Here is a 26,904-nt window from a genome sequence, read left to right on the forward strand (position 1 = left end):
TGCATCATTATTACTTGAATATTTTTCTGCAAATTAATAAAAATTAATTGATCAAAAAAACCGGTGCTCTCGCTCTCATCTAAAAGCTGAACTTGTATTGGTGTTAAAATAGGCTCAGTTCATATGCATGAAATCACCTTAAAAATACTCTTTCAACATATACATGGGAAAAGAAAAAAAATACAGAAACAAATTCCCAATGCATTCTGTTCACTCATCCTCAACTAACTCATGCATTCATGGGCCAATAGCCTCTTCCAAACCGCAGGAAGATTCCACCGATGGAGATCCCGATATTTCTTTAACTGTACTTGAAAATGAATCATCCGAACTCCTCACTAAATTCCTGTTCAGACCAAATCCATGAAGGGAATGTTTGCTGCTCTCTATATACGGTGATCTTTCAATATTGTATGGACTCGAAAAGGCCGTCTTGTATGGAGTAGTAGTCGAGATTGGCAGTGCAATTCCAATGCTTTTTTGTGCATTAATTATTCCAACCTTCGAAATTGACACGAGTTGATCCGAATGTTTTGATAAGTCATCCACATAGAGAAGGTCGTCTATACGTGCCACTATATTGAACGCCAGGCTCTCAAGTACTCTCGAGTAACTCTCCAATATTGATTTTCCCACATCCTAAGAATTAAGAAAATCAAGAATATTGATATACGTTAGACTAGTGAAGTGTGTAATTTATAAAAAAAAAAAAAAGAAATAACAAAAAAGAAAAATAAACCTTGTTATGTTGGATTTTGCTCGTGTCTAAGGTGGTCTGAGGAAGACCAGGAAACCGTTGCTTCAAGCAAAGCAGAAGGGTTTCAGCTCTGTCCGCCGCCAGCTGTACCCTTTTGTCTGAATCACTCACAAAATCCTTAACCATTTCCCATGATGACTTTGAATTATTGGACCTATTTGTTGTTTGTTTCGGGATCAGTTTTCGTCTCCATATGTAAATGGAGGCCTCCACTCTGTTTGCAATCTCTAGAGCATGATTATCAGACGACAAATCGAGGCAGTCAAGCAAACATTCCGGAGAAAATTGTTCCGAGTTATTAATGTATCGATGTATAAGATCCCCCAAGCTCGTTTTTCCATTCTGCAGGCCAAAAAAATTCGGTCCGTATTAATTAATAATTTCTTATCGCATTAGTGTTTCAATATATACATCATACCTTTGGGAGAGCTTCTAAGTATGAATCGGGGATATCCATTTCAGCTAACGTGGCGCTGTTGATAGCCATTACAGCTTTAAGGATCTGGTTAGTGGAATCACGTTTGTGTTGCAGCATCTTCCTAGATTCTTCGCTGAGGCCACCTGGCGAAAGACGAGGAACTGGGAGCCACCATTTGTCTTCTTGACTCGGAAGAGGTTTCCGGAAGGAGGAAGATCCGCCAGCTTCCGATGCTACTATTCCTTGGTCAACATACCAAAACTCACAACTCTCAAAACTGTCCAATATTTCCTGTAATTAAGAAGATTAATACATTTAGAATATATCACATGTCTTAAGATAAAGAAATCGATGAGGAATAGTTCGGTATCTTACAAGTAGCATATTGTCTAATTTACGGAGTGCGGGGAGATTAATGTACAGATCTGAACGGGGCCTCGAAGTCATCACCTAAATCAAGAAAACGGGATAATTAAGTCTATGATGCTCGATTTCATGCCAACAAGGGTAATTTAGGAAGTATTGTTGTTTGTCTTAAATTGATCGACATAGATTGCAAACTAATCATAGTTTTACCTCAAGTTTGGTTCCATCCGGGAATGTCTGGCAAGAGGGTATAAATTCGACAATGTGATCACTAACACAGAGAAGCCATTCCATTTCTCTTCGCCACATTACTTTCTTTTCGAGCTGTAGAGGCTCTAATCTCCAAATTTGTCCAAAAAGTGTGGCTAACACAATAAAAATAAAAAACGGCACGTCAAACAACGAAACATTGTCAAGTTAAGCAAACTAAAGAACAACTAAAGTAGAGCTAACAAAAATGAATTATTACCACAAAGATTAGTAATAGCATTGGAAATAGCGAGAGCATTGCAAACACCATTGCCGTAACCAGACATGTCCTCACCGAGCAGCAATTTCGAAAATCTTTCCTTCATCATCTCAGATTCTACACTCACATTAATCCATACAATTAGACTAATCAGTTGGTTTAACATAAAGATCACACACACACACACACACACAAAATCAATAATCAGCACCTGAGAGAGATGAACCTAATTTCTCTAATTTGCCATTGTGCATTGGCCAAACCATTGAAGGGGTTGAAGCAGAGTCCTCGGAACTACTATTTTCATCGCTCAAATTAACCTCGGAAGACAAAAAAACAGAATTTGAACTGCTTTCTCCACTTTTATCTCCATTAAAATCCTCCAAGATTCCATCTTTACACTCATTCTGACAAGACCCTTTATTTTCCTGTGCCACTACGTCATCGCCATTTACCAAAGACTCCATTTTTTAGCCTCTAAATATCTGGGTGAAGAAGAATAGACCTAAGATTATTTAATTTGAGTTGAAATAACCACCATCAACATGAGAATGCAGAAGAGGGATTTGAAATTTCTGGGGAGTAACTCACTACTGTAATAAGGGAGAGAGGGGGGAGGGGGGGGGGGGGGGGGGGGGGGGGGGTTGGGTGTTGGTTATATGCACAGTGACCTCATTTTTCTATTGGTTTGTGACATCTCTATCCACACACCAAGTTTACAACTTCACCTTCAAGTTTCAACCATGTTTGGTTCTTGGGGGTAAAAGTTAAAATTAGAAAATAAAACAAAGTAGGAGGCGAAGTACCCTTTTCAATTTCCTGATACAGGTGAGTGTGTGTGTGTGTGTGTGTGTGTGTGTGTGTGTGTGTGAGAGAGAGAGAGAGAGAGAGAGATGAAATGCAAGAGATTTACAGAGGAGAACAAGAAGAGGCAGAGTGAGAGGTTCATCAATGACATGACAATAGCAAAAGGGTATAAATGTAAATTTATGTTTTGTTTATATATAAAATGGACAATTGCAACTTCCGTAATCTTGTACAAGGGAGTAAATTATTAGTAGGAGGCAAAGATTTTGTAGGTAGGGTCATTAACAAGTGATTTAACAGAAAAGATATTTTGGATATTGATGCCAAAAAAAGAAAAAAAAAACAGCAGGAAGGTGAGACAAATGTATCAAATATCAATAGAGTACTAAATAAATGACAAAAATCATGTTCACTGGCTGGCTATTCAGTCCCCAGGCCATTTTTAACACCCTGATCAGGTCCAATTGACGATGACGTGTCATCCATCCAGCCAATTTTCCCCCACATGAAAATTACTCTACACTAATTACTTACTAATTATATGATCTTTCACATTTTCTTACACTTGTATTTGCATTTTGAAACTTTGCTTGTAAGATTAATTAAATCTTTGTTGTTAACAATTAGTGGCATGGCATCTTTAGTGTTAGTGCCGGTTGTTCTAACACCCTCTACCAACAACTTTTGCAAGGTTTGGTCAGTTGTGAATTTGAACAGATATCAGAGGGAAAGTAAACCTTTGCTTTCAAGACCGTTGCTTGTTTCAAATTTGAACACACTTGGAGGACTTTACAATAAAGACTCATGCTCTAAAGGGTGTTTTATTAATTAGAGCTTCTCATGCTGGTATTTTTTTTTTCCTCTTTTTTTTTTTTTTTTTGGCAAAGCAAAGTTCAAACTAAGAATAACGGTAAAAGAATGGAGGTTGCTTCAATTGCTTCAAGATTGTGCCATTTTAGAGAAATTAGGGTATTAATTGAGTTCCAATTTAGTTTTTTCTGTTATAACTTATAAGATACGTAGCACGGAAACTTCAATTTCGTAACGTTTGCGCGTTTCGACCACGTTTCGTGTCCGACACTCGGTAACATCTGCCGTATCCCTAATTTTGGGACATGCCGTTTTCCCTTGTCCGTGTTCCAATTCCCTCATATCGCCGTTTTCCGTGTCCCTGCTACATACATTATAATTACAAAAAGTTAAACAATTTATTGTCATTTTTAATTTACTATTTTCTTCTAACAATCAAACAAAACTAAAGAAAATGATTTTACACAACATCGTTTTCATCACTGTATAATGTATATCTCAGTAACCATTTCAATAATTTTTACTTTCAAAAATATGTAAATTAATTTTCATTTTCTTTATTTCAAAACCCATTTCATGTTTCTTCATTTTAAAAAGTCCATGATTCAATTAAACTTTTTATTCTCATTTGTTATGTACATATTAAAATGGGCTATCAGGAAAGGGCCATTAATATTATGGACCACCAGCTCAGGCTACAGATCATATTCAAATGGGCCGAATCGACCAGTAATATCCATTTCTTGTTTCTAAATCTTTTATATTTAATTTTTTTTTGGGAAGAACAATTTCAAATAATATTCAATTATTGAACAATTCAATTTGACTTTAAAATAAAATTTATTCAAATAAGCTGATTAATTTAATTTATTATCATGGATTTAAAATCTGTAATAATTTGAACCTAAATGTCAACTCATATCATCATAGTTGGTAAACTACTTGAATAAAATATTTTAGTTGACATTAATCAGAAGAAAATGTTCATTTATTTATTAATTGGTGAACAAGTTAATTAGCTTCACTGTATAAGAAGACCTCTAAAAACAAAATAAAATCACAGAGGGCAAGAATTGTATTATCATTAATTACATAATGGCAGAAGTGAAATTGTTTGGAGTTTGGGACAGCCCATTCAGCAAGAGAGTTGAATTAGCCCTCAAATTGAAAGGTGTGAAATATGAATACATAGAAGAAGATCTCAAGAACAAATCCCCTCTGCTTCTAAATTACAACCCGGTTCACAAAAAAGTACCGGTTCTGTTACACAACGGCAAACCCATTTCTGAATCGTTGATCATTCTCGAATACATCGACGACACGTGGCAGCAGCAGGGCCCACCCATTCTGCCCAGAGATCCTTATCTAAGATCCAAAGCTCGTTTCTGGGCTAAGTTCGTCGATGATAAGGTCAAATAATACGTTTTTTTTTTTTTGTTTTTTTTTTTTTTTGATTTTTGTGCAAATGAAAAATATATGTATGTATATTTATTATTACAGTGCATACCTGCAATGTGGAAAGCTTGTTGGCAGAAAGGGGAGGAGGGAGAGAAGGCTATGGAAGAAGCAAATGATGCGCTGGAATTTCTGGAAAATGAAATTAAGGGGAAGAGATTCTTTGGAGGTGACGACAGCATTGGGCTTGTTGACATTGCTGCTGACGTCATCGCTTGTCGGAATGGAATTATTGCAGAGTTGATGGGAGTCCAGTTCTTGAGAAAAGACAAGTTTCCCAATCTGTGTAAATGGGCAGATGAGTACTGTAACTGCAGCTTTGTTAAGGAAAATCAACCTCCTAACCAGAAATTGATCCACCATTACAAAGCTTTGATCCAAGCTTCCACCTCATCTAAATCAACGAAATAGACTATGGTTATATAGTAGTGCCTGATTGATTTGGTGTAAGAGGTTACTATGTTGTATGAATTGATTAATAAATTCCATTTCCTTTCTTTTTAAAATCTTGATTTATGGACTAACTGGCACCAATTAATTTTGCTGAGTGATGTCCAGTCATCCAGGCATGAGAAAATCGAGTGGAAAACATATTGATTAGATCAAAATTAGCACTCTCCGATTAAATTTCTTTTGCAAATATAAACGTTATTTTAAGATCCGTTCAAAGCAAAATCAGCAAAATCAAAAATTGAAAATCGTTCCAAAATTGGAATTTTCTGATCCGAGTCAGCCGGAAATAAAAAAAATCAAATGTTCGCCCTGCATTAAAATGAATTAATAATATTAATATTATAAGTTTAATTGTGTAGGCAGAAAAATCAAAAACTAAAAAAATTAAAAACGTATCAAATTTTTTGAAATCTTAAATTTAAAATAATGTTACATTACAGCTGAAATTTGGTTCCAGATTTGACCCACCCATGCAAGAATGGGCCACTAATCCATAGGTCAAGGTGGGGTTAAATTATGGACTTACATATTAAAACAGGTCAAACAAGCCGAATTGACCAGTAATAATATTGATTTCCCTCCGGCTTCGTAGGTGTTTGCCTTTGCCCCCAGTCTGTAAGTAAGGCCGCTGAGATCATCCCTTACGTCACCTTTAATTTGCATAAAAATGTATCCCTAAAATTATTTGTTTATCATTACAAAAGTACATATATACTAGAATAATCTATTTTATTCCCACTGTCTGTCTTAGTGAACAAGTTAGCTTCACCTATAAGAACACCACCTCCAAAACCAATCCAAATTATTACACCACCACAAGAAGTAATTAATCAATGGCGGAAGAAGTTCAAGTGTTGGGATCTTGGGCCAGCCCATTTAGCAAGAGGGTAGAAATGGCACTCAAATTCAAAGGTGTGGAATACGAATACATTGAACAAGATCTCAAGAACAAGTCCCCTTTGCTCCTCAACCACAACCGGCCGGTTCACAAGAAAGTGCCGGTTCTCTTACACAACGGCAAACCCATTGCCGAGTCACTAATCATCCTCGAATACATCGAAGACACGTGGCAGCAGGGCCCACCCATTCTCCCCAAAGATCCCTACCAAAGAGCCCATGCTCGTTTCTGGGCTAAGTTCGTCGATGATAAGGTTAATATATATATATATTCCAATTAATTACATTATTTTCTATAGTTAGTTAGTTAATTATTATATCTTGTGATTATAATTATATAATTAACTGATTAATTAAATTTGCAGTGCATGCCTCAAGTATGGAAGGCTTGTTGGAGTGAAGGAGAGGAGAGAGAGAAGGCGATGGAAGAAGCAAATAAAGCGCTTGAATTTCTTGAAAATGAAATAAAGGGGAAGAAATTCTTTGGGGGTGACAACGTTGGACTTGTTGACTTTTCTGCTAATTTCCTTGCCTACTGGTGTGGGATTCTGGCAGAACTATCTGGGCTTCAGTTCTTGACCGAAGAAAAGTATCCGAATCTGAGTAAATGGGCCGATGACTTCTGTAGTTGCAGTTTTGTCAAGGAAAATCTACCGGACAAGGGTAAAATGGTCCATATTTTCAACGGTTTGACCAAAGCTTATACTTCAACAGTGTAGTAGACTAGTAGTGCCTCGTTTTTTTTTTTTTTGATAATTAAGTAGTGCCTCGTTTGGTGCAGTCAATTTAGTGATTGGTAATAAATTCGGTTGTCTGCCTTTTGTTTCGTTATTATATATGCAAAACTCGATGTACTTTATATTTTCTTTTTATCAATATAATATGTCGTACTTTTAAATATAATTTGGAGTGTGTGATTGAAATAAATCTTTTTATGGTTATTCATTTGCAAAGAGCCAAAGACTATTAACATAGTTCCATTTGGATTGAAATTTTTAATGTTCTATTATTTTCATTTTATAGAACTTATTTAAATTTTGATTTAATTACATCTAAATTTAATGTCCGATTTTCTAATTTGAAACCTAAAGTCAAATGTATATTATTTTCTTTTAAATATATTTATTTATCCTAAAATGTTTGACTCAAGTCAAATAAAGGCAATGAGATCATCCCCTCCGTCAGCTCTGCATAAATGTAATTGTCAAACTTATTTCGAAGTCAGTGTAAACTTATCCACCTACCTACTACTAATTTTCATCACCAATTAGATAATGTATCGACTTGTTAATTCACCATCTATATAAGATCGAACGTTCATCTCATTATTATTATTATTAATTATTGATGGCGGAGGAAGTGAAATTGTTTGGTGCATGGGGCAGCCCATCAACCAGAAGAGTAGAAATCGCCCTCAAATTAAAAGGCATAAAATATGAATACATTGAAGAAGATCTCAATAACAAATCTCCTCTGCTTCTCACTTACAACCCGGTTCACAAGAAAGTGCCGGTTCTCCTACACAACGGCAAACCCATAGCCGAGTCATTGATCATTCTCGAATACATCGACGACACGTGGCAGCTGCAGGGCCCACCCATTCTGCCCAAAGATCCTTATCAGAGATCCAAAGCTCGTTTCTGGGCTAAATTCCTCGATGATAAGGTGTGTATTCTACAACACATTGTTTTTCTTCTTCTAATAATTAATGAAAAGGGATATATTTGTTAATTTATGAATTCAAACTATTTTCAATATTTGCAGTTCGCACCTCAAATGTGGAAAGCTTGTTGGGGTGAGGGAGAGGAGAGAGAGAAGGGGATTGAAGAAGCTACTGAATCGCTGAAGCTGCTGGAGAATGAGATTAAGGGCAAGAAATTATTTGGGGGAGACAACCTTGGACTTGTTGATATTGTTGCACATTTCATGGCTTATTGGTCTGAAATTCTTGAGCAGCTACTTGGTCTGGATTTCTTTACCAGAGAAAAGTATCCCAATTTGTTTAATTGGGGCGATGAGTTCTGTAATTGCAGCTTCGTCAAGGAAAACCTACCTCCCAAGCATGAATTGGTTCTGATTTTCAAGGGTTTGACCAATTCTTACACTTCATCAGCTTAGCTTCGTAACATCATTCAGTAATAAAACTATGTTTTTCTTATTTCCTCCCACATATTTGGTTCTTGATTTTGTCTGTCTGTTACTTTTATTATTTATTATCTAAAAAAAAAAAAACAAAAAAAAACAATTCATGAAATTGAGTAATGTAAATGGATCGAGTAGTTGGGCCAAAATTACAATTTGTAGTGGACCAAATTAGGATGAGTTGTCAAATATAGGCCAGGCCTAGTTGAAGTTACATGCATAAATGTGTATGTAATAACATAAATGAAATGTGGCCCAAAATTAAGAGGAACACCCAGGCCGAAACAATTATCAGGGATTAAAGATATATGGAATATTAAAATATAAAACACACACAAGCTTATATTATTTGGTACATTGAACAAAAAAGAGATCTGGATCTAAGTCTTAACATAATGGATAAACTCCATGTGCATTTCTATTACAAAAACTCATATTACAACATAACGTGGGACGGAGTAAATAAATACAACCTATATATTATATGGTATATCCCCGATGTGGGAGGTGCAACCATCACCACCCGTGTACAATATACATTCCGGTCAATCCAATTAATTAAACGATGAAGAGTTGTTTCAATTTATGAAACATGCATGAATTCGTGACCAAGTTCAACTCATTAATTAATATAATCAATCATGTTAAATTGTTACTTATTCTCATCTAAGCCTTTCCAATCTGAATTAGTTGTGTTATCTGTTCGGAATCCATTTATCTTTAACATTAAACTAACAACATTGTTTGTTTAGTTGTTGAATTAGTAGAAAATATTATTTTTAAAATGAATATAATATTTCTCCCTGAAAATTTCGGGACAAATTGACGAACGTTGGATTTAATTTGAAAGTTGTATTATTTTATTGGACATTAGTGGACGAATTCAATTACCTTATTACAATGTTTCAACAAAGTTAATTTAGCAAGCAGTGAATCTTTATTTGGCAAGGGTCCCTACAAAATCATACTTGTTTGTTAGGAAAGCTAAAGTGATCACTGAGTGATCACATCAAATAATGATGTAGATTTTAAATAATTGAAGATTCTTTATCATTAATAATTTGAAAAATACGACAGTTGGTTTAATTTGGAGCTTAATATTATGCTGTCACGTCACTAATAGTGATCTTGATCGCGTGTTAACGATTAATCCCACCTTTACTTTACCACCAAACATCTTGATTACTCTGATTCTGTCAATCTACGATATTTGCTACTAAATTAAAATGGACCCCTTGTTTTAATTAATTTTAATTAACAAAGATAATGGCACTATTATGTCATCAATATATATTTCCCTACAACAGCAAACCAAATCATCAAATAAAGTTAGAGAAATTAATGGCGTGAGTATCTATCTATCTGTGACTCAAAAGTTTGACATCCGAAACAGATATAGCTGGAAAAGAAAATTCTCAAATCAACTAACTTCGATTAATCATTCGAGATAAATTGTTCGATTAAACATATTTTTACGCTTCAACATATTTAAATTTCAACTTGACGTTGTACTATTCTACGTCACATTTTGCAATTCTTCCCTCGTACTTTTTCATCGCTATCATGGGCAATACTTGCGTCACAAAAAGTCGTTAGGGCATCGGGATTTGTCTCTCGAAAGCCCTCCTATGCTCAAGTCAGATTTGTATAATTAAAGAATTCAGAGAATTCAAGAGAGTGCTCGGGAGTTATGAATTGCGTATTTTTGATTATGAGGTTTTCGGGTATTTGTATGGATATATACATTTTCATGGACCTAAGTCACTTAACTTGGGCCGATTTGGGGTTAACTGTTTAGATCATGGCCAGTTGGAGCCTTAACCAACTTGTGCTTGTATTATTATTTTAGTCGATTTGGGCTTAATTTATGTGTCTCTATGGACTTGTTGATATTATTTTTTGGGCGCGACTAGTGGGTCTATCAAAACTTATATATATATATATATATATATATATATATATATATATATATATATATATATATATATATATATGTGTGTAATTATTATAGCTCATCCATGTAAATATATTAACAGGTTTTGATAAAAAAGAAGGATTTCTGTATTTCTGTACATATAATGTAATTTTTAGCATGAGCCCAACACAGGTGTAGTTAATTGATATGAAGAAAATCAGGCAAGGCTAAAAAGTCCAGGCCCAAATATTGTACACCGGTAAAAGAAAGTTCAATCCAATTAATACGGGAAGTTCGCGTCCACGAGAAAAAGGCGGGAAAAGTAGCGCCGTCTGACGCCGGCAGTGAAAACGACTGGCCGTAAATGAAAGCATGAGAAAACGACGGCCGTTAAACAGACGGAAAAGCGGTTTCACCAAAGATAGGTAGACAGTTGAGCTGCCGGATCTGCAGTTTCTCCACTTTTGTCACGTCATCCTCGAATTAAATGCATTATTTTATTTAATTTCACTAGATGAAGGAAGCAAAACAATTAAACAAAAATCATATTTTGCGTATTTAATATTTAATTAACAAGTATTAAAAAAGAAACGAGAAAAAAAAATATGAAAGAATTAATTTAACAAGCAAAGCATGCGAGTGTATTATTCCTAAAAACATGGGAAAACGATAAAGAGAAGTGGCGGATTCCATTTGACTAGAATTAATTAAAATTGACTAAATTTGCCAAACATAGTTGAGATGTTTCATGTGTTTGGTTCAACTAAAATTAGATAAACAAATTAAAAAAAAGAAAAATAAAAATTCCTTTAATCTTCAATTGTCAGCCATTGGCATGTGCGGTATGATCAGAAATGGGTGATTAATTCCACCCTTTTACACTAAAAATACCGGACGAATTAACTTATACAATCATTCATTTTAGAAGGACACGTCATATATCACATGCATAATGCATATGCTTTCTTGGGTTACAATTATTGTTAATCGTATGATGTAATATAGTAAACTATGCGTTAGTAATCCTAAAATGTTAATACAAATAATTTATGAACGCCACACATTTAAATCACCAAATTATTTATAAAAATAAAAAAAGGTATAAAATTAACAGTAGGAAGGAAAAATAATTTTAAAAAGCACGTAGGATATGACCCAGCACCAAACGTAAATATCTTGTGCAGGTAGATTTGGTCACGCTCTTTAACTGAAAGCGTACCCATCACACACACTGACGGTGTAAAATAAAAAAAAATAAAAAAAAAATAAAAAAAAAGAAAAAAAAGAACACACCCAAAAAAACACACTCACACACATTGCCCAGCAGACTAGTATCCACTCATCCACAATCGGCCCACTCCCCCGACCAATCTCCAACATTAAGGATCAGATTAAGGTTCTTTATTCCTTAAACTAATTTATCTTTTCTTTTTTTCCTTTTGATTTGATCAGTTTCTTACACAATTTCCGGATGAAAAAGAAATGAAGGAAGTATGTCTTTCATTATTCAATTAACATAATTTTTAATATTTTTTTATCATTAAATTTATATTTTTAAGTACACTTATTTTAATATTATATTTTTTTAATTTATGAAGACAATACTTAGATGGTAAGCACTATTGGCACGTGGGAGTGAAATTTGTCTGTTTGTCTTCCACCACCTCTCAACAAACAAGAGAGGCGCCAACACGTTGTCACCACGCTATACCACTTTTGCATAATCCAAATTATTCAGATTGGAATTGTAAATTGACAATTGACTCCCTTAATTCAAGGAAATAAAAAAACTAATTAAATACTTAAGAAATTAAATTAAATGAAAAAGATAAAATGCTGAAGTGAATTTAGAGTGGCCCCACAGCTGTCTCACATGCGAACCGAGTGAGGTGTGTCAGACAACGGCCCCACCACTCTCCACCCCCTTATTTGCTGGCCGCAACTCTTTCCAACTGTAGCATTCTTTTTTTCCAAAATTTTCAAACTTTCTGCCGCCGCGCGTGATACTACTCGCCCATGCCCTTCTTCTACCTTGGCCGCCTCCCTAGGGTTCCATATTCCCACTTCCCGCTCAAAGCGTCAATAGCGATTCTCTATTTTTTCACATTATAAAAACCACTTCTCACCTCTCCCATTTTCCCTCTCTAAAAACTGCCCCTCTCTCTCTCTCTCACACACACACACACACACAGTCACTCTGTGCTGGGACCTTTCCACCATTTAAGAAGTGGTGGCTATAATTAAACCTTCAGGAAGCAGCAAACTCACCATAATCCTCCATTTACTTTTCGTAATACAGGCCTATATATATATATATCTAAGTTTGGCTCGGTATCTGCATCTTCAGTCTGTTGTTATGGCGCAGGATTTGGATGATTTGGAGTTTCTGTTGCCGTCGGAGTTACTCACCGACGATGACCTGCTAACCGACTTCAAAATCGACTCTCTGAAAACCAGGGGAATCAATGATTTTCCGTTTGGATTTGGAAACTCTTTCGGTTTTGACTCGGATCTGAGTTCACCAGTTGAGTCAGTCACTGGCACAGAGAGCGACGAATCTGATTTCGTCACCGAGTTAAGCCAGAAGGTTTCTAACTCAACTCTGCAGGACCCTGAGTACACAGCAAAGGTATTATTAATGCGTCCTTTCTATTATTATTTACATTTATTTTACATTTATCAAAATCGATTGGGGCTTAATTAATTAATTTATTTTGGTAGGGTTTGAAGCTTTCAAGTTCTCCCAAATCAACTCTGTGCGGCTACAAACCCGGTTCGAGAGGTAGCCCGATCTCTGTTTCCGGTGTTTCTTCTCCTCCGGATGCTAACGACGCCATCCAGTTGGAGTTGCTTTACGCCGCTGCAGGCGAGGTTGCGAGGCTGCAATTGATTGAAGAAATGGCGGCGTTTTACTCCGGAAATTTCTTCGCACCGCCTCCCAAACGCAGCCCTGTCACCCTACCGCAGCCGAATCCGAATCTGGCTTCGGGTTTTTACCATAATCAACCCCAAAAACAAGCCCGATTTACCTATGAGCAGTTGCAAGCAGCAAAGGTATAATTCCCTTTCAAACCTTGTCATTTTTGTGTGAGATTTTTTTTCTCTGTTTTCTTATGCGCACGGCGACAAATTCTTACCTGAGTTTGTTACAGTTTCGGCAGATGAAGCAATATCAGATGATGAACAACTGGGAGCAGGGGATTGTGGACTACCAGCTACAAAACAGGAGGAATGGCGGAGGGCAAAAATGTCAAAGTTTATCACCGGCGGCGTGGCCTACTCTGCAACAATCACATCACCAACAAGGTTCTTCTGGTATGAGGGCAGTTTTTCTAGGAGAAAATGTGTTGAAAAAAGAACGAGTAGGAACCGGTGTTTTCATGCCTAGAAGATTTTGTTCAAACCCCACCGATACACCCAAAAAAACAGGTAATTAATTAATTAATTAATTGATTATCTCCTTCCTTCCAGTTAGTACTGCTGCAAATCTTATTTTGTTTCTGATATCAGAATTCTCTTCTTATTTTCATTTTACTTGTCCTTTTTTCGTTTTGAAAAAATACTAAGTTATTTCAATATTTTTAATTTACAGCTGGTTGTTCAGCAGCATTACTACCAGAGAAAGTAGTCCACAGAAATATTAGACCACACCCAGTAATGAAGCAAGAATTTAGTCTTCCTCAGGAGTGGACTTACTAATGCTCTACAGAGATTTGCTGGTAATTTTGGTGATTAGAAGGAGATGAAGACAGTAAAGTGTGTTTAGTGGATTTTATTATTATTATAGTTGGTAGTGATTTGTTTTGCGAGAGGTTGATTGGTGGTAGTAGTAATTAAGTAGATGATGATGAAAAATAATAATGTTTTGCTTAGAAGAAAAGGAACAGGTTGTTTGGGGTAGGATGATGGGTAATAAAATTGCCATTTGGTGGTCAAAAGGGACAATACTATAGGTGCTTTATTCCAATTCCAATTCGGAATTGGAATAATGAATTATGAAATAAGTTTTAAGGGGAATTTAATTTTTATAAGGAAGGATTTGTTTTAGGTAAATCAGTGATTTGGAATATTGTTTTGGCTTGAAATTCCAGCACTGTTTTCTATAATTAGATTTATTATTTCTTTTTATTAGTTGTATGAAGTGATTGTCTCTTTGTACTCCAGCAGTTAATAGATATATGAAAATCTCCATATTTTTTTTTAGTGATGATTTGCCTTTAATTGCTTTCCGTTTTATTATATATTTGTATAATTTAAACATTATATTATATTGTGGCCTCAAATGTAATTATGGTCAAAGCATGGGGTGAAGCAACAATTTTGGCATGCCTTTGCTGTCGCCTACTCATTATCATTTAAGTTACCTTTTTGCCCTTTTACTGCTGTCGTATTAATTTCGATTAATTTGAAAATAATACTCTGTTATTAACATAAAAAGAAAAAGGTTGGAACATGGGTTTTCTGAAAAATGTGTCGATTCTGTATTCTAATGAGCTGGACAGTGGGGTTTTATATGGATTTAAACACTTGAGCTATACCATTGAGTTTTAATTATTTGATTTCTTTTTAAAATATATTTCATATTAAATATATTTGATATATGAAATTCATTCATGAGTTTCTTGCCCATGCTCTCCAACCGCATTTATTGCATATTTTTAAGAATGAAACCTAATTCTGGGAAATAAATGAGGCGGACATAACTTTTTGGGTGTGTATATATTATGAAAATCTCTGCTTATTTGTATGATTGTATATAAAATGGCAGGTTGACTAAGGGTGCATTCTATCATGCGCCTCTGTTCGGTGAGAAATGAGAATTCACATCTACACATTGTTTTCCTTATACATCGTGCCGCCCTGCCAATCAACTTTCTTTTAAATATCAACCCATTAGTTAACTATATATATATCTATTATCAGTTACTATGAAAAGAGAATTATATAAAAAGAAAAGATCAATTGAAGCGTTGAATTTGCATGATTGGCATGTTGTGCAATCAAATTCCATTTGTACCGCCACATCACACTTACATATAGAGAAAATTCAGTCAAATTCTTGATTGGCCGATCACCAAATTAAAAAACCACACGACAAATAAGAAAACATGTGAAAGTATGGCCTAGGAATTTACACAACATTTTAATTGAAGGATTATAAGTTTCGGAATACGTTAATCGAAGAAACAAGTGTCGTTTAGGGTGTTGCTTTCCAGCTGTTTTGGGGTTATTCATATTACCAAACCCTATACAAATTACAACAGCAAATAAATAATAACACTCATAAATTCCATGGTTGGTTACCAACTCATCACTCGGAAATTCTATCTTCTATTTAGACAGTTGTTCCCTCGAGCCACCAATAATATAATTACCTACTTTTAATTATCATCATTTCCTTTTTTTTTTTTTTTTTTCTTTTTTGGAAATTAAATCACGGTAATTTGAAATTAATTCACCGGGTGTAGCTGATATTTATGAAAATGGGCATGGATTTTATTTTATTTACGGCCCAGCTAACTATCATATCCCTATATAGTATGGGCCACTAGATCTTTTCAGGGCTATACCTCATTTATTGGGCTACAAATATTTCAGCTACGTTATAATACAAGACCATAAAACTAGCTGGTAGCCTTATTTTCCCACGAATAATTTAAAAGAAAAATGAAATATTTGAAATTCCAAAATTCCATATTATTTATTTGTTCTTAGCCCCACTAGAAAATTCCATCTTTCAATTACTACGGTCCATTTGTCATCTGATATCCGATTCTTATTACTGGATAAAAAATTCTCTTGTCCATGAAAATGACATAGATATTCTTAGAACAAAAAAATATCTGATGCCGGCGCCACCATGCATGTTACAAGGCAGCTACGGTGTCGTCCCCGCCATGTGGCCGGCGGACACCACACTTATTTGGTAAATTCCAATGGAAATTGTTTCTACAAATTAAGCAACACGAAAAAAAAGAATACCAGAAATTAAATTATAATGGAGCAAGAAAACCTAATTATGATTCAGGATCGACAGCTCGAGCGACGGTACTGAGTGCTCTGTACTTAACAATGAAACAGCCGGCAGCATGGCCGACCACCGCCACCAGAAAGATTCCGACGTTGAAAGACATAACAGAGAGCATGATTAAGTAAGCTAAAACCATACGAACACCATAAACGGCGGCGTGAATTCCACCACCGGCCAAGGGGCTTAGACCCCTCGGCTTCAAATTGGGAGACACTGACAGAAGTTCAGCAGCCACAGCCAGGAAAAACACCAACGCCAGGGCTAATATGTACATTACCAGGTGGCCGTTTCCAGGCCACCTGTCAAACAGAACCACCACATCTTTGCCCCAGAAGAAGCTCATCTGCATTGTCATCATCTCATCCCCCATGTTCAACATAACGCTTTCGTTTTTGTAGGTAGCTGAAGGCATTGGCATAAGCATCATTGTAAAAAAAAAAAAATCTTTTTATTATTTTTTTTTTTTGGGGTGAAGAAATGAATATATATATATGTAGAAGAAGCAAAAAGAGAATAAAGAAATGCGGAGAAGTATCAGTTTCGATAGCAAAACTTTATAAAGAGAGAAGAATTATAGGCGTTAATGGCCACGGTATATAGTGGAAAATGGATAACAAGAAAACAGTAGAAGCTGGCAATTTCTCGGTTTTTTCTAATCATTGTCCTATTAATTACTGTTAGTGTAATGACATTGTTACAAGTACATATGGGACCAGCTGATATTTCCTAAGTGAACTTGGGATTTGATTTTGATGTCATCATCTAACTTAACCTTTATGACTCGATAACTCTCTAACTTTATCCAAGTTATATTTTATCATAAACATGTATAAATTCACACATATTACACACGTGCGTGACTGTAATTCGCCACGTGTTAACAAGAGCGATACTATTTTTGATGGTTTAGTCGATTTGGCATCTAATATGCACCGATTTAAATCCCTTTTTACCATGAACTGTTGGACTCTCTCTTCGAGCCTTTAAGCGTTTGTAGTTATCGGACTTGAGATATTCAACAACATGATGTCATTTATTTTCTAGTACACACCACTGAATCCTCTACTACATTTATATAACAATTATCTATATATATATACAATATACTGCATGTTCTCTTAATTAATTACTCCCAAGAAAGAATCATATATTTAACCCTTCAGTACTTATAAGATATTCTCTTAGGAAGTGTGACAGTAAGAACACCGTTGTCCCACGACGAACTGATACGATCATGTCTGCAATTCTCAGGCAATGGAAATGCCCTCAAGAACTTCTCCTCTCTGCGCTCAAAATGGTGCCAGTTTTCATATTTCTCTTCTTTCTCCACTTCCTTCTTACCCCTGATTTTCAGAACTTTACCATCTTCCACAGTCACTTTTACTTCATCTTTTCGAAACCCAGGAAATTCAGATCGGAGCACATGTGCCTCCAGAGTTTCCTCCCACTCAACCCTGTGGACTCCACCAATTAATGGAGATGTAATTATATTTTTATTCAAGTCCCACATATCCATGCTGAAGGGATCATAAAATTTGGTTTTCGGGTTATTTCTGAAGATAGGCATCAGTGACATTTCTTCCCAAACTTGCATGTCTAAATTGCAGAATTTATTAGGCAAGTTAGGTTATTAACTACAGAGAAACTATTACTAATCTGTGAAATGGTTGTCTTAAAGTTGTGTGTGGTGCTAACACTTTTATATGGAGATCGAATCCTGAAAAGGAGAAGGAATCAACTTTATCAAAAAGTTTCATAGAGAATATATGCTCGTTATCAAGATTTAGACTATTATGCTTGGATCGATGCGGACTCATGATTCTAAGGCTCTCGCAACTTCAAGAGAGAGAGAGAGAGAGAGAGAGAAACTCAGCACATTGCATTCAAACACTGTAGTGCAATATTTAACAGGGGTTGGCGCGAAAACAGGTCCTGGTTTAGCGTGGGTCGTTTGAACAAACGTTGACCGTTGGATTGGAATTTGGGAACATACGGCAATGAGTCGCCTGCAGAGCTCTACTTTTGGGCCCGGCCTTTTTATTTTATTCAAATTGGGCTCTATTTAGATTGGATATTACAGTTTTGGGCCTTTTTTAATACTTAAATATAATAATCTGAATTCTAAATATTTTTCTTTCAATTTTAAATTCTCCAAATTCATTTTTTTTAATTTCATTCTTTATATAATATTTTACTTTTTTTAATACGTAACATAATTTTATATAAAAAGAAGTAAGAAAATAAGATAATCTCATATCATAGTATTATTATTATTTTTGTGGAAAATTGCAACAAATTTTATTTTTGAGTCAGGTGCATTAATTATTGTAGTGGCAGGTGTGACAAATTTGTTTGTCCATAATTAATTATGTAATAGATGGATCCACCTGCATGCTTAGTTGCTGCCATTAATATATTTTTTTTGGATGGAAATATGACATTAATTTAAAACCTTTTCATTTTATTTATTTATATTTAAAACCATTAATTTGCACCTCAACATATTTCATGTTTTAGAATTTAGAATTTCAAAAAGCCCATCGTTTTCGCTGTTGCCTTCACCAAATCACAGGTAAAATAAATTAAAAATAAGGTCAATCTATACATCAATATCAAATTGATCTTGTTTTTCCTCAAACTTCAATTCATATAACTTTTCATCTCTCTCGAAAAAACGCCCCCCACGCCTAGAGAGAGAAAATTGATTGTTATTTTAGTATCAACCGCTCACAAATTGTTGTCACTACCAGTTTAAAAATATATATATAATCCCAGATCATCGATTTGTAAACCGTTCTTCGCCTGCTACATCTTCGAGGGTTTCGTTATCAATTCCTTTGATTTAATATTGCAGAAAAAAAGGCGGTTTCTTTCTGTTAATTGAGGATGAAAAATGTTGAATCTGAAAAGGGTTGGTTTGTGATGTAATATGGCACTGTTGTTGGCTGCCATCCATATAGAAGATGCCGTTTTACATTCGTCGCGAGGTTTCAAAGGTTCGTCTTTTTTTCTAGATTTTGTTGGTAAATTGTGTCTGCTTTTTTGTTAGTCTGACTCTCAAGTTAAATTGTTTGTGATGATTGACGATTTTTTTTTTTTTTTTTTTTTTTTTTTTTTTTTTTTTTATGTTGACGAAGTTATGGAAGAGAATTTGTGCGGAGACCGCAACAGAAATCAATCTTCTAGCAGAAAATTGGAAGTATATTTTAGGGGGTCTCATCTTTCAGGTTTGTTTCTACTTATTGTTTTATGTTTAACGGAACGCCGTTACAGTTCCAGAGCTATTCGCTAACCGAATCGATTAATTGAACGAACGATAGAATCATGAGTTATCATGAGTTGTTTGCGTTGTTTGCTCGTTGCAACCATGAACTTTTGTTTGAAATCTCCGAATTATATGTCAAATAATCGATTTGCTGAGTTGTCACCCCCATTGAAATTCGATACAAACCAATGTTCCTAATTTGGTATTTACTTGTGAAAGGCCAACTTCACCTACCCCTTGGCTAACAACTAATATAGTCGTGGCTGCTGCATATGGAATGATTTATTAAACGAAAACAGCACGTATTAGCTGCACTGCTTTTAGTATAGTTTCCTAATTTTGTTTAAATGTTGGTTTCTTGTGCCCAAAATAAAACTTGGAGTGGGTCCACATAGCGTAACAGAGAAGCATTAGCAGAAAATGGTTTGATAAATCATCTGCAAGATGTAAACTACAGCTTTTCTTGTCTGCTCTTTTAGAATTGTTTTTTATAGATGGAAAGTTGTTCATAAGGAAATTGCTTCCTACACTAATTATGCCCGTAATTTTCTGTATTCCTATAAGTTTGCCAGCTGTCATGTATAACCATATCATTTTAGTATGTATGAACAGCTAACGATTGTGTCTCGTTAGGCTATTTTTGAATTTGAAAGTCTATATTAATTAGGTCACATAGTTGGCATGAAGTAAGCTCTAGCTGTGACTTGATGAATGTGATTTCTTTACACTGATTTTGATTCTTATGTGACATGGCAAGATAATGCGAGTTTACGTAAACTGGAACTTATACGACTTTTGCTAATATCTCTCATTAAATGGATCACGCTTTTCTGCAACTTATAACTTCATTTTCACTTCTCTAATTAAGTGGTTTGTTGAAGAAACTTTCTATACCTAATACGTGACTTGTATCTATAACGCCTTTGATCAGTACATCCATGGACTGGCTGCTCGAGGAGTTCATTATATACATCGAGCAGGACCAACACTTCAAGATGTTGGCTTTTTCCTTCTTCCGGTAAAGCATAATTTTTGTACTTTTTGTCCCGTTTTTTTTTTTTTTTTTTTTTTTTTTGAAACTTATGCTGTAAACATATTGACGACTGTAGGAGCTTGGGCAAGACAAAGCTTACATTAGTGAAATTGTATTTACATTCATTTTCCTAGCTTTTGTCCTGGTGAGTTTTCATAGTGTGCGATATTTCTTTATAAATGTTTTCGTTTATCTATAATGCTCTAAATGTCTGTGATGCTCGTGCAGTGGACTTTCCATCCTTTCATTTTGAAGAGCAAGAAAGTCTATACTGTCCTGATCTGGTGCAGGGTTTTGGCATTCTTAGTTGTAAGTGCAATTGTCGGGCGCCTTCTTTATAATGATATACTCTTGTCGGGGTTCTTCATTTCTTGAATTGCATTTTTATAATGATACCCTTATCTGCGTGTAATTTGCTACAGATGAGTCAATTTCTTCGGATCATAACATTCTACTCTACACAGCTGCCCGGTCCAAACTATCATTGTCGAGAGGTGAAAGCTGAATATCTGTCATCATCTATTTTGATCTGCAGACTTTATAAGTGAATTATATTGTACAATTTAAAATCTAATTTTTTTGTTCTGAATTATGTAGGGCTCAAAGCTAGCTAGGCTGCCTCCCCCTGATAATATTCTAGAAGTTCTAATAATTAGTAGGTGACAATTTCCTTTTTTTTTTTTTTTTTAATTATCTCTCGTCTGATGCTCCTGAAATATTTCGATAGAGTGCTGATTGGAAGTTTTATTGGTTGTGCAGTTCCTAGGGGAGTGCTTTATGGGTGTGGTGATTTAATATTTTCATCTCACATGATATTTTCTCTGGTCTTTGTTCGGACATACCATAAATACGGCACCAGAAGGTAAAAAAGTGAATATGCTATCATTGTTTTAACAGGACTGGTTATTATGTTTGTAGTTTTTGAAGTTAAATATAAAATCGCAGATTAGTGAAGCATTTTGCATGGCTAATTGTTGTGATTCAGAGCTTTTTGATAGTTGCATCTCGTAAGCACTACACTGTCGATGTAGTTGTCGCATGGTAAGATTATCTAAATTAAGCTATCGCGTTTCTTTGATACATTGTCCATGTAATTTCGAACACTAGTCTGCTGAACACATGATGTTTTCTTGCAGGTACACTGTTAATTTGGTGGTGTTCTTTGTAGACAAGAAGTTGCCAGGTTGGCATTTATTATTTATATATATTAACGGCGTATTCTGCATTGTATTTAATTAAACTCACATGGAATATCTCGTTGTAGAATTGCCTGATCGTCCCAGTGGAGGTGGGGCATTTTTGCTGCCGTTGAGCAAAGATAATAAGACTAAGGAAGAGAATCACCACAAACTAGTCAATGGAAATTCTGGCGATTCTGCTGACTGGGTATTTTTTTTCTATGATTCGGCTTTCAATTACGAGTTGCATTATTATATATTCGTTTTCTTACTATATATTATTACTCGTTTTAATTTCCTGTTCAGAGGCCGAGAACTCAAATCAACGGGAAGACTATGGAACAAGGAAATGTTGAAGCGGTTACTATTGGTCCATAATCGAGACTCTCTCTCTCTCTCTCTGCTTAACACACACACACACACACACACACACACACACACACAGATTGTAACTCTGCTATTCCATACACATAGCAATGTATATATTAATTGAATGTTTGGATGGTTGATGACAAGGACAAACTTCATTTGCCCTTGTCGTCATGTATATATACATATACATATATATCTTAATTAGCTTTGTCTGGAAATCCTGGAATCTTTTGAATTGGAAAGCTGTCTCTTTTTTATTGTGTTATGGGATGGATACATTTCCAGAAGCAGAAAGATGAAGGAATATTCCATCACATGACACACAGAGCCTATATTTATTTATTTAATTATTAATTTATTATTATCAATATCTGTTGAATTTGAGAAAAATAAGTTGGTCAATCCCATGTGCTAGTAGAGCAGTACCCATGTTCTTGATTTGATTATTTTCAAATTCATCTGCTCAAGTTTCTTCTGCTGCTGCTGCTGTTTCATTTATTTATTTAAATATTAATATATGTGGGACACTGCAGGTAAAATGAGTGATACTACTGTCTCTTATTTGATTTTTTTTTTAATAATAATTTCCCCATGTTTTGGTGTTTATTACTACATGTTTAGTGTAGTCCCAAATGATATAATTTAGGAACAAACAAAAAAGAAAAGCGTAGTATAAGTGATGTTTGCAAATAGAATATAGTGAAAACGACATCACTTGCCTTTAAGATATCCAGATAATCATATGATTAGTTAATTAATGTGGGTCTGTTCTCATTAAAATATTTAATTAATTAATATTAAAAAGATACATTATAATTTTATACATAAGAGGATTCCGCTTAGGCCCCTGGAGTTTTGACTTTGACCTAATTTATCTGAGACAAACAAATACATACTACAACAAATGCCAAAGACACTCCTCTCACTTGATTTGAAAAAATATCAAGAACGAGAAGCATTTTCTTTTTCAAAAAAAATCTTTTTTATTCCAACTGATCAATAATTTTCAAATAATAATAATAATAAATTGATAAGGAAGACCTAGAATCAAGGTAATTCCACTCGTTATTGTCGGCAACCAAGCCAAAACCTGTTATGTCGATGCTAGTTAATTTGAGAAAATGTCACATGGTCTGTTTTTTTGAGGAATTTCCAAATAAATTTCAATTTGGAATAATTACTATTCTTTTGTTTTACCAAAATTATTCATTCAATTGTTTTTTTTTTTTTTTGGACATTGAATGAATGAATATTCATGCTTTAGAGTTTAGATGATTAGAACAAGAGTACTTGAAAGGAAACTTCTTGTTGTCCAGTGCAATTAAGGGTTCATGCACTATGCCTGATTAATTCACTATATCAATTGATTAATTATTAAACTATAAAATAAACAACAAAATTAAATAAAATAAACAAATAAGTAAGAGGGAATTAGGGCAGAAAAGAAGAAGAATGATGACGATGATTCATTGAAAGACAGAATAAAGCAGAAAGCTAAAAAATGGGGGAGAAAAAAAGGAGACTTTATTGTGAACACTGTTCACCAAAGTGAGAAAAATCATACATATAGTATGCCATGCCCCGTTCATTCACACATACATACATACATACCCAATGCTTATCTATCTTTGCATGCTCTTCATCGGTGAAAGTTAATTCCCTTTTTACTACTATCACTCCTCTTGGATCCGCAAATTAAAAAAGAAAAAAACCCTATGCTTTTTAAGCTTCTTAATCTTCAGTATTTATACTAAGACTAGAAATTACTTTTTGTTTATTTTTTATTTTTGTTTTTGAAATGGGTGCACGGTGCTCCAAGTTTGCCTTGTGCGGGTGGCGTTCTCACCGCAAACCCTCTGCTCTTCAATACTCTGATCTGGGTTAGTGTTAGTTCATTTTTTTGCCTCTGTGATTGGTTCTTGTTTTGTGGGTTTTTGTTCAAAGTGTTTGTAATAATAATTAAATCTTTCTTCTTCTTCTGGGTGGGTTTTGCAGAGAATGCGGACAATGAAAAATTGCCGGGATTCAGAGATTTCAGCTGGGACGAGTTAAAAACAGCAACAAATGGGTTTTCTTCAGAGAACATTGTTTCAGAGCACGGTGAGAAAGCTCCAAACGTTGTCTACAAAGGCTTGCTTGATAACGACCGTTGGATTGCTGTTAAGCGTTTTAATAAATCCGCTTGGCCTGATTCTCGCCAATTCCTCGTTAGTGCCATTTTTTTTAGTTGGGTTTTTGTGAGTTTCTTAGATCAAGGATCATCAATTCATCGGTTTTTCCCCCAAATTTGTATTCTCATTTTTTTTTCAATTTTTGGGTTATTGAAGGATGAAGCTAGAGCAGTGGGGAACCTGAGAAGCGAACGATTAGCGAATCTGATTGGATGTTGCTCCGATAGGGAGGAGAGATTGCTCGTCGCGGAGTTTATGCCCAACGAGACTTTAGCAAGGCATTTGTTTCATTGTGAGTTTCGGGTTTCATACATTAATTAATTCAATGTGTACCTAACAATGGTGAATTGATTTGGAATTGGGATTTCGTTTTATAATTTTTAAATTATTTGGGGTTCGAATCTGATGTACGGTTATGGGGTTGAATTTGAATAGGGGAGAACCAGCCGATGAAATGGGCGATGAGATTGAGGGTGGCAATGTATTTGGCAGAAGCTTTGGAGTACTGCAGCAGTAAAGGGCGTGCGTTGTATCACGATCTTAACGCTTACAGAGTCTTGTTTGATCTGGTGAAATGCCCTAACCGAAAATTTGGTACGTATTTGGGAGAATACCTTCGTCTTAGATTTTTGCTCTGCTTGTGTGTAGGATGGTAATCCGAGGCTGTCTTGCTTCGGACTGATGAAGAATAGTAGAGATGGCAAAAGTTACAGCACAAACTTAGCTTTCACTCCTCCTGAATACTTGAGAACTGGTCTGAATATACATATACTTGAACATTAGTAACTTTTTTACTTGATAATATGGTTTCGAGTTTCATCGTGCGTTACTTGATCTTTACTTAATGTATATTGCAGGAAGAGTGACGTCAGAAAGTGTCGTTTACAGCTTCGGAACGATGCTGCTAGATCTTCTAAGTGGCAAGCATATACCTCCAAGCCATGTATGTTTACCTTTTCAACTTCATTTCAAGAAATAATATGTGTGGAGTTCTTTAAAGATTAAAGAACTTGATGTATTCAATCTTTTGTTATCTGCTCGTTTTTTGACAAAACTATTAATCTATGGATTTGTGGGCCCGATCAGCCGAGTGCTTAGTTCATTAGCAAGAATGTAGTAGTGGTTATTCATAATCTAGATTATAGTCAGTTCGACGAAAAAACCTTAAAACTAAATATGATTCTACACACTGTTGTTGTTGTTGAAGGCACTTGATCTAATTCGAGGCAAGAACTTTCTGATGCTGATGGATTCTGGTTTGGAGGGTCATTTTTCGAATGACGATGGAACTGAGTTGGTTAGGTTAGCTACCCGTTGTTTGCAATATGAAGCAAGAGAAAGGCCAAATGCTAAGTCTCTCGTCACTTCCCTCGCTCCTCTTCAAAAAGAATCTCAGGTATTATTACACAACATAAAAAAAATTCTTACATGCATGATTGAATTTCTTGTTAAAGTTTTTGAGTAGAGAATAATAAGTTTGTTATTGATGTGTATAAATCAGATTCCTTCCCATGTTTTACTCGGCATACCGCAAGGAAATGCAAACTGTGGTCAGCAATTACAGTTGACCCCCATGGGCGAAGCGTGCTTGAGAATGGACCTCACTGCCATACATGAAATATTGGAGAAAACTGGATACAAAGACGACGAAGGAATTGCCAATGAGGTTTCCCTTTTTTTTCCTTTTATAAATCTTGCAATTTTAAATATCGTTTAACGCAATTCACTGACGCTTGAGTTTATATTCACACGCAGCTATCTTTTCAATTGTGGACAAATCAAATGCAGGAGACCTTGAATTCCAAGAAGCACGGTGATACTGCTTTTCGAGCCAAAGATTTCACAACTGCCATCGATTGCTATACAGAGGTACCCGCTATTCAATTTCAATATTTTTTTTCGTTTTCTTTTTTCATTTTTTTAAATTTTTTTCTTCGTTTTAATAGTTTATTGATGGTGGAACGATGGTGTCACCTACGGCATATGCACGTCGTTGCTTGTGTTATTTGATGAGTGAGATGCCAAACGAAGGTCTCGGAGATGCGATGCAAGCTCTGGTTGTATCGCCAGAGTGGCCAACTGCTTATTACCTTCAAGCAGCTTCACTCTTTGCACTTGGAATGGAAACTGATGCTCAAGAATCACTCAGAGAAGCCACAAACTGGGATGCCAAACGAAACAGAAACTGATTTCCGTATATATATTTCCTACTCTTTTCTTCCGTTTGATATTATTCTTAACTTTGTGTATTTAATTAGCCCTTTCTATTATTATATATTATTCCCTCTGGCCAAAACCAGAACATCATTTGAAATTGAATTATAATATCACTTTTCTGAACTATGTAAGCTTCAGCTCTCGTCGT

At 35.2% G+C, this 26,904-nt stretch overlaps 8 protein-coding genes and 1 pseudogene across 11 annotated transcripts; 6 read left to right on the forward strand and 3 right to left on the reverse strand.

Annotated features, from left to right (window-relative positions):
• Positions 1-75: 75 nt before the first annotated feature.
• LOC105970200 (rop guanine nucleotide exchange factor 7) lies at positions 76-3,228 on the reverse strand. The gene is made up of 7 exons (XM_088826579.1): positions 2,222-3,228; positions 2,011-2,127; positions 1,752-1,906; positions 1,551-1,625; positions 1,176-1,466; positions 740-1,099; positions 76-639 (listed from the first exon to the last, which is right to left on the reverse strand). The coding sequence occupies exons 1-7, from the start codon at positions 2,475-2,477 to the stop codon at positions 238-240; spliced, it is 1,656 nt and encodes a 551-aa protein (XP_088682705.1). The 5' UTR covers positions 2,478-3,228; the 3' UTR covers positions 76-237.
• Positions 3,229-4,626: 1,398 nt separating this feature from the next.
• On the forward strand, positions 4,627-5,588 carry LOC148766714 (putative glutathione S-transferase). Its single transcript, XM_088826926.1, has 2 exons — positions 4,627-5,037; positions 5,128-5,588. Exons 1-2 carry the CDS (start codon positions 4,723-4,725, stop codon positions 5,491-5,493), a joined length of 681 nt encoding a protein of 226 aa, XP_088683052.1. The 5' UTR covers positions 4,627-4,722; the 3' UTR covers positions 5,494-5,588.
• A 646-nt stretch (positions 5,589-6,234) lies between these two features.
• Positions 6,235-7,371, forward strand: LOC105969932 (glutathione S-transferase U8). Its single transcript, XM_088826932.1, has 3 exons — positions 6,235-6,686; positions 6,798-7,165; positions 7,200-7,371. The coding sequence occupies exons 1-2, from the start codon at positions 6,369-6,371 to the stop codon at positions 7,149-7,151; spliced, it is 672 nt and encodes a 223-aa protein (XP_088683058.1). The 5' UTR covers positions 6,235-6,368; the 3' UTR covers positions 7,152-7,165; positions 7,200-7,371.
• Positions 7,372-7,686: 315 nt separating this feature from the next.
• On the forward strand, positions 7,687-8,590 carry LOC105970139 (glutathione S-transferase U8). Its single transcript, XM_012994938.2, has 2 exons — positions 7,687-8,097; positions 8,197-8,590. Exons 1-2 carry the CDS (start codon positions 7,780-7,782, stop codon positions 8,548-8,550), a joined length of 672 nt encoding a protein of 223 aa, XP_012850392.2. The 5' UTR covers positions 7,687-7,779; the 3' UTR covers positions 8,551-8,590.
• Positions 8,591-12,448: 3,858 nt separating this feature from the next.
• Positions 12,449-14,692, forward strand: LOC105970184 (hypothetical protein). Of its 2 annotated transcripts, none has more exons than XM_012994986.2 (4): positions 12,449-13,118; positions 13,211-13,543; positions 13,642-13,918; positions 14,082-14,692. In XM_012994986.2, exons 1-4 carry the CDS (start codon positions 12,846-12,848, stop codon positions 14,186-14,188), a joined length of 990 nt encoding a protein of 329 aa, XP_012850440.2. In that variant the 5' UTR covers positions 12,449-12,845; the 3' UTR covers positions 14,189-14,692. The 2 variants fall into 2 exon arrangements, with proteins under 2 accessions (XP_012850440.2, XP_088682768.1); XM_088826642.1 differs by having other exon boundaries at positions 12,463-13,118; positions 14,097-14,692.
• A 1,576-nt stretch (positions 14,693-16,268) lies between these two features.
• LOC105969981 (copper transporter 6 pseudogene) lies at positions 16,269-17,166 on the reverse strand (annotated as a pseudogene). The gene has a single exon (XR_016034937.1). The product of XR_016034937.1 is annotated as a copper transporter 6 pseudogene (transcript).
• Positions 17,167-17,474: 308 nt separating this feature from the next.
• On the reverse strand, positions 17,475-18,142 carry LOC105969934 (17.8 kDa class I heat shock protein). Its single transcript, XM_012994704.2, has one exon. It carries the CDS (start codon positions 18,112-18,114, stop codon positions 17,680-17,682), a length of 435 nt encoding a protein of 144 aa, XP_012850158.2. The 5' UTR covers positions 18,115-18,142; the 3' UTR covers positions 17,475-17,679.
• An 806-nt stretch (positions 18,143-18,948) lies between these two features.
• Positions 18,949-22,586, forward strand: LOC105970209 (phosphatidylinositol:ceramide inositolphosphotransferase 1). Its single transcript, XM_088826596.1, has 13 exons — positions 18,949-19,092; positions 19,375-19,516; positions 19,658-19,747; positions 20,717-20,803; positions 20,895-20,963; positions 21,047-21,127; positions 21,241-21,312; positions 21,416-21,473; positions 21,578-21,680; positions 21,764-21,859; positions 21,955-22,001; positions 22,083-22,204; positions 22,303-22,586. The coding sequence occupies exons 2-13, from the start codon at positions 19,484-19,486 to the stop codon at positions 22,372-22,374; spliced, it is 930 nt and encodes a 309-aa protein (XP_088682722.1). The 5' UTR covers positions 18,949-19,092; positions 19,375-19,483; the 3' UTR covers positions 22,375-22,586.
• Positions 22,587-23,444: 858 nt separating this feature from the next.
• On the forward strand, positions 23,445-26,812 carry LOC105970058 (serine/threonine-protein kinase BSK5). Of its 2 annotated transcripts, none has more exons than XM_012994837.2 (10): positions 23,445-24,248; positions 24,364-24,575; positions 24,696-24,831; positions 24,975-25,108; positions 25,188-25,293; positions 25,397-25,482; positions 25,747-25,935; positions 26,041-26,205; positions 26,295-26,408; positions 26,486-26,812. In XM_012994837.2, exons 1-10 carry the CDS (start codon positions 24,167-24,169, stop codon positions 26,726-26,728), a joined length of 1,467 nt encoding a protein of 488 aa, XP_012850291.2. In that variant the 5' UTR covers positions 23,445-24,166; the 3' UTR covers positions 26,729-26,812. The 2 variants fall into 2 exon arrangements, with proteins under 2 accessions (XP_012850291.2, XP_012850292.2); XM_012994838.2 differs by having other exon boundaries at positions 23,829-24,248; positions 26,328-26,408.
• Positions 26,813-26,904: the final 92 nt, after the last annotated feature.

Source organism: Erythranthe guttata, chromosome 12 (assembly GCF_056151865.1).
Source record: "Erythranthe guttata isolate IM_541 chromosome 12, IM_541, whole genome shotgun sequence".
Taxonomy (NCBI): Eukaryota; Viridiplantae; Streptophyta; class Magnoliopsida; order Lamiales; family Phrymaceae; genus Erythranthe; species Erythranthe guttata.